This window comes from Vigna unguiculata, chromosome 7, assembly GCF_004118075.2.
Source record: "Vigna unguiculata cultivar IT97K-499-35 chromosome 7, ASM411807v1, whole genome shotgun sequence".
NCBI lineage: Eukaryota > Viridiplantae > Streptophyta > Magnoliopsida > Fabales > Fabaceae > Vigna > Vigna unguiculata.
The window spans coordinates 9714862-9731595 of NC_040285.1; the positions used below are offsets into that span (position 1 = coordinate 9714862).

The window sequence follows — 16734 nt, forward strand, 5'->3', positions numbered from 1 at the left end:
TTTAATACCAATTGTAAATATTGAAATGGGTAATATGCCAAGAAAGGGTGTTGAATTGGCTTATTAAAAACTTTGATTTTGAAAGCTTAAAACACATTTAACTTGAATCAAATTAGCCACGAAATGATGATGCAACAGCGACTGGACTACACACTTTTAATCGATCAAAAACAGGGACAATCGACTAATTTCATTAAACAGTTAACAGTACAATGTAAATCAACAAATGAAAATATTAAATCAGTACAATGCAAATCTACAGATGAAAATACTGGGAATTCTGCAGAATTTCGAATTTACATTTTAAACCAAAAACAACATGAAAGACTTATCAAGATTGATTCAAATGAGTAGTAATACAGACATGAGCCAAGCCTCGGGTTGTGCTAGAACACACAAGAATGGTTAAAAGAATGTACAAACCACAATTCTTGAAACCTTAAAATACAAATCAAAAGAGAAGAGATAGAGACAAGCACAAGAACATAAGGTTTTTATACTGGTTCACTTAAATCTAAGCTACATCCAGTTTGTCAAGGCAACCTCAGCCTGACTTGCACTATTTCAAAAGATTTACTTAATCCACAAAATTACACTTTCAAAATAAGCAAAAATACACACCAAGACTCTTGAATCCCACAAGAATCTCAACAAGCACAGCAAGATCACATTTGTAGACCTGGAAAACCACTAAAAATCACTCAAAAACTTGAGAAAGTTCAAACTTGAATAAAGGCTCTCCCTGCACAACCAAACATTTTTCTCCAAGTTCCTAAAACAAGAAAAATTGCTCCAAGTAAAATCCAAGATCAATCTCCAAAGGTTGCACTTTTGTATGATCCAGAGAGAGAGTTTTCCACAAAATTCACAATGATTTCGTACTGCAAATGGTAAGTCTCACACCTCTCTCTAGACAAAAAAAAAAGAATATATAGTCAATTTGTTAACACAATCAACAGGTTGATTTTTCATTCAATCAGTTGATTTCACTTAACTTAAGTGAAACCAGTCGATTAAAAAATAAATCAATTGATTGAATGTGTAACAAGTAAAACTACTACAGCAAACCATTTAACATGTTAAAATTCAATTCAACAGGTTAAAAGACACCAACTAGACCCTAGACATCTATACAACGTGAAATGGTATACACTATGAGCACCAATCTTCAAGCTTTGTATTCTTCATGCGAAACTCAGATTCAATACACACTTCAAGCTTGATCAACACGTGAATCATCAAGTCTTCACACCTTCATCAATTTTATCATGGACTCAACACATTCCAATACAATGGCTTCATGCGAAACTCAGATCATGCGAAACTCAGATTCAATACACACTTCAAGCTTGATCAACACGTGAATCATCAAGTCTTCACACCTTCATCAATTTTATCATGGACTCAACACATTCCAATACAATGGCTTCATATATCTTCATCAAATCTTCAAGTACCAAATCATCAAACCATTTGTGCTAACATAGAGGAATATAAGAAAAAGATAGGGATAAAGATGTCCATGATGACAATTTGGATAAGAAAGGTTGAAAACACCACCATAGTTGCTTGAAATAAGGGGTGTGGACATTACATGATTTTATTTTAATCTTTCTTGGATCACGTCTCATATTAGGAATTCTAGGAGTAATATTCTTTCCGAATCCAATTTTTTTTCATTGGGACTAGTTCTTGTTTGTCTATCTTTATTCTATATATATCCAATTAAGGTAACAACATAATTTGAGAAAAGGTTCCTACAAAAGAGATATAAAGTTTCAAATAACACATAACAGTGTTTCATGTTGCAACAGTTGCAACACTTGGTTGCTTGAAAAAAGAATCTTACTATCTTACCCATCCAAAACCTTATAAACTTCATTGGCTTAATGAAGCATGTGAATGTCAAGTTTTTCATGGGGAACTATAAGGGGTCAAGTTATTTGTGATATACCTATGGAAGCTTATCACATCTTATTAGGAAGACCATGAAAAAGTAATATAAAAAAAATGATTGATAATTGTTGTTTCCACAATCAAATTAAGAAGTAGACGTCTAATGTAGTGATGGGTCATCCAATGAAGAAGTAGATGTCTAATCATAGTATATCCTCCAATGTGAAGTCCAAAAGTGTATACTTTATAAGAAGTCAATTTAGATTAAGTATAAATAGGGTTAGTCAACCCAAAGTTGTCTCCGAATAAATACAATTGTGATCTTAGTAAGCTGGATTCTTAAGTTGTCTGAAGAAACAAAAATTAGAGAAAACAGTAAATGAGTAATGTTTGAAGGAGTATGAATAAAACAATTAAAAGGTAATTTGATTTTGTAGTTCGTTCATAGTTAAATTCTTCATCAATTTTCATGTAATTATCATTCATTCAAATTCTTAACATAATTGAATTAATCAAACAGTATCAATAGAAGTGTATCTCTCACATCTCCAAACCTCTATGTTTGATATTTATACCATTTACCTCTTGAATTAAGCAAACAAGAAATTGTTAGAATTAAGCAAACTAACAAAAACTTCAATTAAAGAACAAGATTGAATAATCAATAAGCATTCTAAAACCACTCCAAGAACAAAAATTGAGATTAAAAAAAGATAAATGATATAATCACACCTTCTATTAATTCATTAAATATCTCTCATGTATCCAAACGTCTACATTCAATATTTATATTATTTTACCTCTTGAATTAAGCAAACTAAGGATTGTTAGTATTATAACAAGAATTTCAATAAAATATTAGAATTGAATCATCAACAAGCGTTTAAAAACAATGCCAACCATAAAAATTGGAATTCAAAAAGAACAAATAGAAACACACTTTGATTTTAGAACTAAACGATTGAACATGTTTAGCATAAAACCTCAAAATTCACTATAAACTCAGTAGAGAGATAATGCAGAAAGGTTTAGTCTTTCATGCGGAACACGTGGAGGAATTACAAAAGAGAAAATAGAAAAAATCTAGTGTGTGAAGCTTCGAGCAAAGAGGCATGAGCTACGACTAGTGAATTTCTTCATCCCTCAACACTTGATGTAACCCATGGAAAATAATCTTTGTTGTTATCTTATCTTTCTTTCTCTCTCATTAGAGACTTAATATTACTTGTTTTAATTTCTCTGTATGAAAATGAAAACAAAAAAATCTGAAAATTCATATATTTAATAACATTCTCATTCTAAATTTATTCACATTCTAAATTTGCAAGAATCGATGATAGTTTAATTCACTTCCTCCGTTAATGATACAACATGCAATCAGGAAGAGAATGGGCCAAGTGAAAAAAATAACCCAAGTGTTAGTACTAAGCCCAAAATAAATGTTGTGAGGCCATCAGACTAAGACAATTATGTGCGTTGAGTGTTATAGTTTATTTGATTTGTTATTTTGTCTCTTGTGGGATATGAATCTTTCTGTTAGAGTTTTTATGTGGTTACCGTGATATGTAGGAACAATTAGTTCATGCAAGAATGAAAGCATTGTAATAACCCATTTTGGGGATAAGAATATTATACACTGAAGTTTCCTTTTCCATCTGGGGCCTGGTACCTCGAATACAAATTCTTAATTCTATTTCCTATCAATAAGTGCTTTCAATGACGATATCTCAGCCTTCTGTCGTTAACCTTGTGATTGACTAGGTATCACGTCTAACTGCCTGTGTCAACAACCTTTCTTCTGAGGTTGCTTCTCTCTAGCAAAATCCATTTTTCCAAGCATCATTTATGAAGCAAACCCCTAAAATTCTATTAGTTTGTCCCTGTTTTGATGGTTCCAATGCCTTAATTTGGATTTTTGCAGCCACTCATTTTTTCGACTATCATCACACACCAAAGACCAAACATCTCCAGATCATTTCCTTTTACATGGATGGTCCAATTCTTAGTTGGTTTCAATGGTTGGAGCAAAATAACCTCCTTCATTCTTGGAAGCATTTTTTACAGTCTCTCGAGACATGTTTTGCCTTATCTTGATTTTAGAATGTGAAGGGACGTCTTTGTAAGCTCACTCAAACAAAGTCTGTTTTGTAGTATTTAAATGACTTTGAAGCACTTGTGAATAGGTTCGTGAACGTTCCTCATTCATTTTGTACTTTAGTGTTTCATTTATGGCTAATTTTATCGAGGTCGTACCCAACCAAATAAAATATATAAATGCAAAACTCAAGAGTTAACCCAAGGTTGTCTTCTAGTGACCATTTTTTTCAACCGAAGTTTTCTAGATACAATTCAACACAAAGGCGGGGTGGCAGATTCAAGTACTGACAAAATGTGAACAACGGGTTAAATGAAATAAAATAGTTATTAAAACGTGTTGATTCCCTAATTAAAATGCACTTCCACTTATCATCAATCACGAGAATTAGAACTCTATTAGATAACTCTTAATCCACTCATTCCCGATCAACTAAGCTAAGATTAAGAAAAGCTTCATTACATTAAAGCAATACACACATAAATTAATCTACCACTAAACAAGCAACCCACATTCATTAAGCATGAATACATATTAACTTAAACACCAAATTATCCACTGCATATTAAGCACACACAGAATCTGAATTACCCTAGGAGATTAAAAGATAAAAAGTGAACCAAAACAGAACTCAATCAACATTATGGAACAAAGAACCTCAAAGCTCATGCATTCTCTTTAGGGAATCAATCACAAAATTAGCCCTCCCTAGAAATGAAGCTGCAACAAAATATAACCTTAATCAAATTCATCATTTCAATGCACCAAACAATAACAAAACGTAAATTCTAGAAATGAAAACGTAAAATGGTAGAAACGAAAACCAAAATACTTCAATGAAAGGGCTATAAACGAAAACAGAGAAGAAAATTAACAATACTTCAAAAAAAATGATACCCAATTGTTCCAAGGTGCAAAAATGTCAAAATCCCCAAGTGGGTGCTGATTCAAAGTGTAAAAACATCTAAAAGATGAGTGGATGCCTCCATGGTCACCACATAAAACAAAGAAACATAAAAATGGAGTATATGGAAGATGATGATGGCTGGTCATGGAAAATGAAACCTAAATTCGTGCTCCTCTCACCATAGATTCACATATTTACAAAAATCTCATTTTAGTCAGTAGAATTACAAAAATGTCATTCTAATCAGTAGAATTACAAAAATGTCATTCTAATCAGTAGAATTACAAAAATGTCACTATAGGCCCAAAATGTTGGCCTAATCACTTAAATGGCGTGGAAATGACATGGAAAAACGTGGTAATGATGTAGCAACTCTCTCTTCATATTAAGAGTAGTGTCCAAGCTTCAAAATTACTTCACAAAATACCTAAAAATAATTAGAAACAAAAATTAGATAAATTAATGTCAAATTAATCAAAATTCAAAATAATGGTCCAATAAAGCCCAATGGATGAAAATGCACTAAAAACATACAATTAAGCATCAAACATCTATCAAGATGAATACAAAAAGGCAATGGAATAAAGGGAAAACAATGACTCATTAATGGCCTTTGCCCAAACATCCAATGTGAGGTTCTCGCCTTCCAACCGGTGTCTTTTTTAGAATAGGCAGAGTTGGCCAAGCTTCAAGAGGACAAATTCAACTCCATGGTGTAGCCTCCGTAGCGTTCTCCTATTTCGGCCTCTCATTCCTTACCTTCGTCCCAATAGCAAGGTTTTCTTCCCCCACCGATTACGCCAGTTATTCCATTTAAACGTCTTTCAACTTCAAAAATCCATAACCGTTGTGATCTTGGTTTATGCTACAACTGTGATGAGAAATACAGTCCTAACCACCATAATCTCGATTCTTTCTTCTAGTGCATGACGAGGAGGAGACCATGTCTCCTGATCTTCCTCTGGATGATTCTAATGATCCACCTCTAACTGACTTAGTTAAGTTTAAATGCATTGTCAAGACAATTTAGTTCAAAAAGGTTTCATGTTACCAAAAAAATATTAGAGCATTTTGTTCATGTTCTCATTGATGGCAGGAGTTTTCATAATTTTTTGCACTCAAAGAGCGCCCATGAATTGGATTTGCCTTGTAGTACCACTAAACCGCTATCAGTAATGGTTGGCAACGATCATGCTTTAACTTGCTCTTCGGTTTGTGCTCAAGTTCCTTTAGTCATCCAAAATCATGCGTTTTTTGTGGATTTTCATTTAATTGATCTGTGTGGGCTTAAAGTTGTTTTGGGGTGCAATGGCTTCAAAGTTTGGGTCCTATTTTAACACACTATGAGAAACTTATGGTGTAGTTTATGTGGTCCGGTCAAATGGTCAAATTGATCGGCGATATTAATACTCCATCTTTGTCAATTTTTTTTCATCATTTGCGTCGCTTGTCCTAGTGGGGGCATATTACTAAATATTTTAATCTTACTATGATACTGATAGTACCCTCCTCTACCGAGTTATTTTTGTGTGATCCCCATTAATCATCCAGACTTGTCTACATTATTGAATCGTTTTGAATCTCTATTTAAGGAGCCTTCGACCTCATCCCTCGATATCCCTATTTATCACGTTATCACTTTATTACCAATTCTACTCCCTCGTTAAAGTTTGTCCATATCGCTACCCTTATTCTCAAAAGTAGGAAATTGAAACCCAAGTGGCTCGCATGCTTGCCTCAGGAAAGATTTGGCATAACACTAGTGCTTTCTCATCTTCGGCCCTCCTAGTTAAGAAGAAAGATAATAATTGGCGCTTTTGTGTTGACTATCGCGCCTTGAACGCCATCATTATTTTGAACAGTTTTCCAATACTTACAATTGATGAATGATTGGATGAGTTAGATGCTGCCATTTGGTTCTCCAAACTAGACTTGCCACAAGGTTATCACTAGATTCGCATACAAATGGAAGACATTCATAGACCCGATTTTCGTACTTACAATGGACACTTTGAGTTTCAATTTCTACTTTTCAGTCTTTCCAATGCGCCTACCACTTTTCAGGACATCATGAACGCCCTATTTCGAGCTCATTTACACAAATTTATCATCGTATTTTTCGATGACATACTTATCTACAACACTACATGGGAAGATCACTTATTACATTTGCAAATCACTTTTGAATTATTGAGTCCTAACCTATTTTACTTAAAATTGTCCAAATGTTCGTTTGTTTTACAACAGGTGAAATATCTGAAACATGTGGTAAGTGTTATCTCGGTGGGACCGGATGTTGCTAAAATTGAGGCAAGGTTCTCTCTGCTTGAGAGCATTGAAAGGATTCTTAGGTCTAATGAGGTTTTATCACAAATTCATCAGTGGTTATGCTTCTTTGGTCTAGCCTCTCAGAAATTTGCTCTGAAAGGATGTCTTTCATTGATCTCCTAAGGCACAAGACACTTATGAAAAGTTGAAGCATATGATGTCCACAACCCAGCCTTGGCTTTACCGGATTTTTCGAAGCCTTTTATTATTCAATATAATGCTTCGAGCATAGCCATGTGTGTGGTTCTCTCTCAAGATCAACGACCAATTGCACTCTTTAGCAAAAACATTTATCCTCGGATGATGTAGGCATCCACATACTTACATGAATTGCATGCCATAACAACTACCATCAAGAAGTGGCACCAATATTTGTTCGGACACTTCTTCACCATTCAAATTGACCACAAACCTCTCAAAGATTTATTGACCCAAACTATGCAGACTCTAGAGCAATAGTTTATATGAGCAAACTCCTTGGATAGAATTACACGATTCAGTATCGTGTTAGAATGTTGTTGTCGATGCTCTTTTTTTGCATCTTTGTGAAAGATACCTCTGGCCATTATTATGTGATTATTATTCCTCACTTTCAATTTTTGGAGGAATTGCGAGCTACATTACAACATGATGACAGTTTTGCTTAGCTTTTGAACAATATCAACTAAAGAATCCTGTTGTTTTTTTTTATTATTATAAATTGCAAGAGGGGTTGATTTTTTATCAAAATAGAATTTATTTGTCTACTACCCAACCTTTTCATGAGATTCTCATGAACGAATTTCATGCAACCCATTTGGGTGGACACCTTCATAGGTTGCAAAAAAAAAAAAAATTGGCCCTCTATGACTAAGGATGTGAAGAACTTTATTCGTCAATGTGTGGTGTGTCAATAGATTAAATATTTGCCTTAGAAACCCGCTGGGTTACTTCAGCCTCTTCCTTTGTCGCATCGCATTTGGGAAGATTTGGTTCATTATTGATCTACCGCCTTCACGTGGGTACATGTTCATTTTTGTGGTTGTTGACTGTTTCTCCAATGCGATCCATTTTTCCATGCTTCCTGCTCAGTTTTCAGCATATCATGTGGCTCTTCTTTTCTTTGACATATTTGGAAAACTACATGGTATGCCTAAAAGTATTGTTTCTAACCGTGATCCTTTATTCCTGAGCAAGTTTTGGTAAGAGTTATTCAAACTCAATGGCACATAGTTGCGGATGTCTTCGGCTTACCACCCTAAGACCAACGGACAAATAGAGGTTCTTAATCGAATCTTAAACAATATTTGCATGCTTTTTGTATAAAGCAACCATTGAAATAAAGTCAATACATTCCTTAGACAGAATGGTATTATAACACTATTATTCATTCAGCCATCAGTTACACTATGTTTGAAATTGTCTATGGTCGTTCTCCTCCATCGTTATCTGGTTATATATTGGGCAATCTCTAATGGAAGTTGTTGATCAGTTACTTATTTCACAATATCACATGTTATCTGGCTTACGTCGAAATTTGTAGAAAGCTTGGGATCGTATGGAATCCATGGTAGACGCTCACCGTTGTGATGTTGAGTATGAGGTGGGAGCGTGGGTTTATGTCAAACTTAGACTGTATCGTCAAACTTCAATTATGGGTAAGATCCCATAAAAACTTGAGAAACGCTACTTTGGTCCCTTTCAAGTTCTACATCAGATTGGTCAAGTGGCCTATCGTTTAGCTCTTCCTAAAACTTCAAAAATCCACCCAGTATTTCACTACTCTGTTTTGAAACTAGAAGCAAGTACACTTCCATCGGGCAATTATAATAATGGACCCTTACTTTTTTCATTAGTTATCTTACGCACCCATGAGACCACTTTCAATGATTCATCCCACCTAGAACTTCTAGTACAATGACAAGGACTCTCTCGTGAGGAAGCTACTTGGAAACCTTGGGTTGATATACAACGTACTTTCAACCTTGAGGACAAGGTTATTTTGCTTGGCGCGAGAAATGATACAACATGCAATCAGGAAGAAAATGGGCCATGTGAAACTAATAACCCAAGTGTTAGTACTAGGCCCGAAAGAAATGTTATGAGGCCATCAAATTGTGACGATTATGTGCACTGAGTGTTATGGTTATTTGATTTGTTATTTTGTCTCTTATGGGATAGGAATCTTTCTGTTAGAGTTTTACATGGTTACTATGATATGCGGAAATAGTTAGTGCATGTTAGAATAAAAGCAATGTAATGACCCATTTTGAGGATAAAAGTATTATACACTGAAGTTTCCTTTTCCCCTAGAAGCCTGGTACCTCGAATACTAAATTCTTAATTCTATTCCCTATCGATCAACCCCTTAAAACTAATAGAAGAGGAAAGCTCATAAATAAAGTCTCATTTTGGACATAATTTGGGCAGCACTTTGTAGCTTGTGTGTGATGCCTGCCTTGCATGTACAACTAACTCTTTCTTGTTCTTCAAAGGTCATAATGAGACTAATCTTCTACTAAATTCTTCTTCAAAGAATCTCCAGGACCAAAACTGAGTTTTTATTCTACACTTGTTATTAAAGTTTATATATTTTTTTATTTCCTTTGAAGTTTCCGTTGTAGGGTTGGAAGGAGCGTTCATCATAATAATTAAAAATCAAAAATAAAAGTGCAACCAAACTTGCAAAGAAGTCGTAAAAACTAAGGTGCTTTTCCAAAATAGTGGAGAGATATTGCGGAGGATAGAAATGTCGATATTAGATACCATTCTTGATCTGAAACATAAGATTAACAAGGATTTGGGCGCCAGGCCTCTCGCATAACAAAAGAGTATTGATACACAATGAATTGAATAACAACTATGGCTTCAGCGAAAGTGAAACACTACATCTTATGATCACTCCACTGTCCCCTAACAACACACACTCTATGCCAAGAGAAAGGTAATGGGAAGCTATGGGTATATGGAGGTGAAAGAACAATAAGGTTAGTGACCTTCCCATAAACATAGTTATCAGCTTATTTTGCAAATCAGTTTTTTTTATTAGTTTTAGTACAAGACATCTCCCACAGACGTAATACAGAAAGGTAATGTTTTTTTCTCAGACAAATGAAATGGTACATAAAACTAGGGCAATGGATGCATTTAATATTATGATCAATCAAAAGAATAATAGTAGAATACAAATTCGTAGACATATACATGATAAAATCTAATTTATTTAACAAAAAGAAAAACTTTCTTTACTGGAATAATACTATTTCAATGTTTTCTCCAGGAATGTTCACATTTGTATAAGCCTCACCTCTTAATACACATTACAATTTTCATCTGCCAATTGACTGCTACCAAAGTCCTCTGATTTGCCCTCAATTACAATATTCATCAAATTTACCTTCAAAAGTTGGATCCTGATAAATCTGTTTAACTCGTTGCAAGAAAAAAGTCTGCGCCGTGTGAAATGAAACCACATAACCTTGGTGTCTATTTATAAAAGCAAGTCTACATAAGCATCAAGTCCTTGTTTGACAAGGCACTTCTTAAGCTTATATAATGCTCGGATCTCCAATTGACGAACCCTTTCCTTAGACAAACCAAATATGTCTCCAATTTCTGATAAAGATTTCTGTTCACCATCTTCAAAACCATATCTTAGTCGGATTATTTTCCTTTCTTTGGGGCGCAAGATAGTTAGGACATTGAGCACATGTCGCCTCATAAGCTGTTTTTCAACACTCAAGTCTGTGGCCTCAACTGTGGGATCTGCAGTAATCTCCTGCAATTACAAAATTAATATGGTTAAATTTGTTGTGTTAAGTATTTGTGTTACAAAATTCTATACCAAAACTATATGGAAATAATATAAAAATTCATAGATGGAATCATATTGCTCAGCAGCTAATACATATGATATAACTATATAAGAAAATTGTGATGATTGTCACAAGTTAACAAAATCACATATAAGTGACCTTGGTAATGAATTGAACAGAACAAAGCAGATAGTAACTTGACTCTGACCACTACTACTGAAATAATTAAACTTTTCATTAAGGTACTGTGTTACGGTTCCCTGTCTAATCTCATACCGAAATGTTGTGATCAGATTCTGATGTACAAGTTCCTCCGAGAGCTAAAATACTTTATACTGCTGGTTCCCTTTCATCACGCACACAAGAATCCAATTACTAGGCAAAATTCAATATTCTTGTAGTTGTCATTAGACTATCACCAATTTGGTTTACATTATACTATCAGCACAAGCAAAACTCTCCAAACAAAATTGGGAGGTTGATTATAAGCTGTTTTAAATTCTTTTTGCGCTAAGCATTCTAAACATTGATTCAGGACTTGTTTCTCACCGTTACACTATAGATCTAAAAAATTGCATCATATCAAGGGGAAAATCACATTAATTGGCTGATAGCATGCAATACCTGGAAAGTTGTATCTTGGTCAGCCCACACAGTTTTCTGCATAGAAATTGGAGTTCTTGCAGAATATAGTAATTTGTCAACCTTTTCTACTGTAATTCCTACCCTTCTTGCTAATTCTTCTTTAGTTGGGTGAAGATTTCCTTCCTGAATGTACAATTTCTTTGCTTCCATTACCTTGCCCAATTGGATATATACCTTCTCCTGGATAATACATGATTTCTGTGTTACAGAAATAGAATTGATGCTTGACTATAAAAAATATTAGTGCAATGGTAGGTAACATCAATTTTGTCCATTGTCAACAAAAAAACAATGTCATGGAAAATGACTCTTCTAAAGGGTGATGCTTAAAATTTAGGCAACTAAATTTACCGGCAGACGGATTGTCCTGGAATGTCTAAACACCGCTTTCCTTATTGCTTGCCTTATCCACCAGAATGCATAATTACCAAATCGGGAACCGGCTAGGGGATTGAATTTTTCAACACTCTTCATAAGGCCCATACTACCCTCCTGCAACAGCACCAGAAGAGAAATGTAAACGATACAGCTGTTAAATGTGATTGACAATTCTCAAGAGTGATAATGGTTGTTGCAACCCTTTAATCAGATAACTTTTTTCCAAGATTCTTGCTCAAACCCCAGTCAACCATATTTTTTTGGTTCTTCTATGTAGAGAACAGTTGATGAATGGGTTAAATTGAGTTCATTATGTGAAAAAATGGCAATTCAAAAAATTTGTTCCCCTTATATATCCTACAAACCGTTTTATCGTGGTGTATCTTTTTCACATTTAAGAGAAGCCAGAAATCACGGTTCACTACTTGGTCGAATACTAGGCAACCCCACCATTTTCTTCAATGATATTCACAATGTAGAATATAACTAACCACAAAACAACGTAAACACTAAACAGCCTTTGCTACAGGGGGAGGAAGGTCTATAATTTTGGAAAGGCTACCTGTAATAAGTCCTGAAGGCTGAGACCACGTCCCTGATAACTTTTGGCAACATGGACTACCATGCGTAAATTTGCTTGAATCAACTTTTCTCTGCTTTTGTTTCCATGATGAAGCTGTGCGTGGAGCTTTCGAGAGTTAAGTCCCGCACCCTCAGCCCATTCAGCCATAGTTGGTTCCCTACCAAATTGAGATTGGAGTCTGCTCTTCAATTCTTCCAATTTCAATAAGTCCTGTTTCATACTCCACGTTAATAGATCATCACATGTGTTTAGGGGTAAGGAATTCAAGGGAACTAGGAAAACACCTGTATCTGAGAAATCAGTTCAGATTCTTGTTCAAGTGTCAAAAGTTGTTTTGTTTCAGGACCCCTCAAGAACATGCGTAAGGTATCATTTTGATCAAATTCTTCATTTATGTTCTTTTCTTTGCGTACCCTTTCTTGAGAAACATCCTTTCTTGTAAGGTGGGTTTCATCATCTTTAACTACGGACTTAGGTACTTTTCTTTGTTTTGCTCGTCTCTCTAAAAGCCGTGTTGACCTCACAGTTTTATTTCTTCCAATTGAAGGCTCCGCCAAACTAGTAGAAGCCAGACTGAATTGAAGCTTTTAGTTTAGGCATTAGACTTTAAACAGATAGCCTATAAACAGGAAAAATAAATTAGGAATGTTAGAGCTAGCCAAAAAGATAGAACTAACCCAAAAGGAATGGAATTATCATCAGCTTTAGTTGATTTCAGGCCTTCAACTGAGGATGCTTGTTTTGCAGTAGACAAAGCTTTCTTAGCAGAAGAAACTCCATTACATTGCACACTATCTGTGCGCCTCTCCGAGTCAACAGAAACATGCTGTAAAGTTGAAGAAGCAGCAATTTCTCCTGTTTGGGAGGAAGTTAATCTGCAATAGACAATTTAAGCACCTATAAGGAGACAACTAAAGATGGCCAAAATTTACTATAAAAAATTACTAAATGATTAAATTAACATATGAAAGAATAATATTGTGTCTTACAAGTTCCGTAAACGAGGCCAGAGATGCAGGTGCTTCCTAAAGTCCAGCACTACCTGATCAGCATTTCCAATGTCATTCTCTTCATGAACCGTGTCCATATCCATCTGCCTTGTATTTAAAATTGCCTGCAGTAAAACATTGGGAAGATTAATTACTACTGTGTGAATTATGTCATAATACAGGAAAAATTTATAAATCACAACCTAAGAGTTTGTGCATCCATGCAAAAAAATAAAATAAAATTTGCGGAGCTCAGAAAAAATAATGGACCAATCAACTCCTATTGATTAGTCAACATGTAAAACAATACGAAGGATTTCATTATATGGATTAAAAGAAGCTAAATTTAATGGAGTCAAATGCAACAATAAAATTTTAACCTGAGATGTTTTGTCTTCCTTAGACATGTGAAGAAGAGGCCTATATTCATCTCGCTGCTCTTGTAAAAGAACTGAGGCAGGGAAATTCTGTGCTGAAAAATTAGAAGACCAAGAGGCAACTGTAGAGGAACCTTGTTCGCGAAGCATCAAAACTGCAGGTTCATGAACATAGAAATCTAACAATTTTCAGCTCAGACTAATGACAGGTTGAGGAAAATACACATGCACAGTCACACACCACTTGATCAAAGAGGAAATTTTGTGGGGAGACGAGGAGTAAATTCAAAATTAGCACAATGAATTCTTTAAGGATATCTATGGAAGGAGACTTTCAGAAGAAGAGACAATGGAGGACACTACTTTATGTTTAAATTAAGAGGGTTACTTGGAGCATGTTTGAACAAATTTCTCCCTAAGCAATTCTAGAATAAAAAATGAAAAAAAATAAATGAAATAAGTTTCTTTGTAATCTAAAATACTTAATTTTAACTTATAGAGAACTTTATTCCATTTTTTCTTCTTAATTTTCTCATCTAAAAGTGTTTATAGAGAATTTTATCCAAACATATATCTAATGTTACAAAATCAGATAAAATGATGTAATTATGTTTATAACAATTTATTGTTGTTGATGGGTTACATTAATTGTCTCATGGTAGGGGGACCATGTCACAATCAAATTTATTCTCTAAAGTAGAACTGTGTCTTGATTATTAGTTTTCTATTTGATAGCAAACATTTGATCCAACGATTAGTATCAGAGTCAAAACCTCAAGTACAATTCCCAACATCATGATTCTCAACCGAATAGTTATTGAGGGGGAGATGGTTGAATGTTGCATCAATTATATGTGAGGGAAGCTAGATAAGCCAAGTCATAGTTGAATTAAGCTCTTAAGTAAAAAAAGTTAGAACTAGTTTTAACTTTTGACCTAATGATAAGTTATTGATTCAACAATTATTTTTTCTATCAGTTTTGGAGATTGGTAGTTTAAAAGGACTTTACACTTTCTTCCAATCACAAATTGTTGTATATGATAAGTTTGTCCGTTATTCTGAAGGTTCCATGAACGATTATTTTAGAAGCTAACGGTATAAAAACAATTAAACTGAAAATGCACAAAAGTTGCCTCATAAGAAATCAAATCAAAGATATTTATACGAAATAAACTGCCCCTTCCTTTCAATCCAACGTTCGAACAGACCCTACTATCCAAGAAACAGAACATGATTAAATTCTTCTTTTCCTCGGCGTAATAGCCAAGATAGCTAACACAAATATAGGAAGTCAGCAAGTGCGCACAACAGGAACACAACAATATAGAAGTCTGTGAAATTAATTACCGAACGAAATCTCAATGACATTAAAATTCATTAACACATACGTGAAAGAAAAAAAAAAAAAAAAAAAAAAAGACATAGAATTCAAGTACACAAAACACACAATTCAGGTCTCCAACGCAAAATTATGCATAAAGAAAACAGCATTGATGAAGTATAATTATATTCAGCTTCTCAGAAAGAGTAAACACAGCACTGAGTAGAACTATGAAAGGATAAACCTGAAAAAAATGAGCAATGTATCTTGACACATTGCTACACTCAAAACTTCTTGGGCCACAAAAAGCAACACTAACTATAATTCTCTTAATGAAGCAACATAACGCCGTGTAAAATTGGGAAAAAGAAAAGCAGAGCAAATAATAATAATGTTGCTTTGAAAACACATGCTACTAGATAGAAATAAATGCAAAGAGAACGGAATTGCAATAATAATTGAGTTATAACAACAGCACCGGAAGTAGAAGAAGACGGGGAGTGAGTGTTCCAAGGGTGAGTTCTTGGAGGAAACGGCGGAGACGAACAGAACATAGTCTTTGCGAACTCCATAGGAACGGGAAGAACAGCATAGTACATTAGAGTGGTGAGTTGGTAGCAGAAGAAGGTTGCAGCGTGATCATGGTGAAGAGGAAACGCAGGTGCTGTTTCCTCACAACCATGGCGGGGTTTGATATTTACAGAGAAATGGATAAAGTAGGAGGAAAAGGCTTCGAAACGTAGCCTATTTCGGACCTCTGAATTTCTTTGTTTTTCCGACAGTGGATTAGGTTCTTCTTTTTATTTCACATGATAATTGACAAAATATTGTTATTATTGTGTGAATTTATTATGGTTACTTTGCCTTTGGGTCGCCGGTGTGGACTACCCATTGTGGCCCAGTTTGTGTTGCCCAAGCGATATTCTTCCTGCACTCCTACAATTTCAACTTGAACCTCCCTAGATTTAAAATTTTTTAAATTTATCTTATAGTTTAGGATTTTCAATTTCAATTCTAGATTATGTAATGTGGAATGTTATACAGTACTTTTGCATTGTGGAATTTTGTATTCTGGATTATATATTCCAGACTACAAAATAAAAATATAATTATAAATTCATATTTCAAAATAGAAATTTGTATTATGAATTGTGCAATGTAAAATATATTGTTTATTTTTTATTTTGATTTATATAATCTAAAATATAAATTAATATTACAAATTATATATTATAAAATACAAAATAAAGAATGTATTTTATATTATAGAATTCAAAATGTGTTTTTCAATGAGTTAAAAAGAGAACATTCAGTTAGGGTTAGAGAAGCACTGATTGGAAAAGGGTTTTTTTGGAATCCATAAGAGGAATTACAAGGAGGGTGGACATCTCCCCTACCATGCATATCTCAAATTCTTTGTG

At 34.4% G+C, this 16734-nt stretch overlaps 1 protein-coding gene across 2 annotated transcripts; it reads right to left on the reverse strand.

The window, feature by feature from the left end:
• Positions 1 to 10406: 10406 nt before the first annotated feature.
• On the reverse strand, positions 10407 to 16122 carry LOC114192279 (RNA polymerase sigma factor sigF, chloroplastic-like). Of its 2 annotated transcripts, none has more exons than XM_028081954.1 (9): positions 15792 to 16122; positions 13996 to 14147; positions 13616 to 13740; positions 13304 to 13501; positions 12911 to 13184; positions 12606 to 12836; positions 12017 to 12157; positions 11645 to 11845; positions 10407 to 10983 (listed from the first exon to the last, which is right to left on the reverse strand). In XM_028081954.1, exons 1-9 carry the CDS (start codon positions 15910 to 15912, stop codon positions 10696 to 10698), a joined length of 1731 nt encoding a protein of 576 aa, XP_027937755.1. In that variant the 5' UTR covers positions 15913 to 16122; the 3' UTR covers positions 10407 to 10695. The 2 variants fall into 2 exon arrangements, with proteins under 2 accessions (XP_027937755.1, XP_027937754.1); XM_028081953.1 differs by having other exon boundaries at positions 12911 to 13199; positions 15792 to 16121.
• Positions 16123 to 16734: the final 612 nt, after the last annotated feature.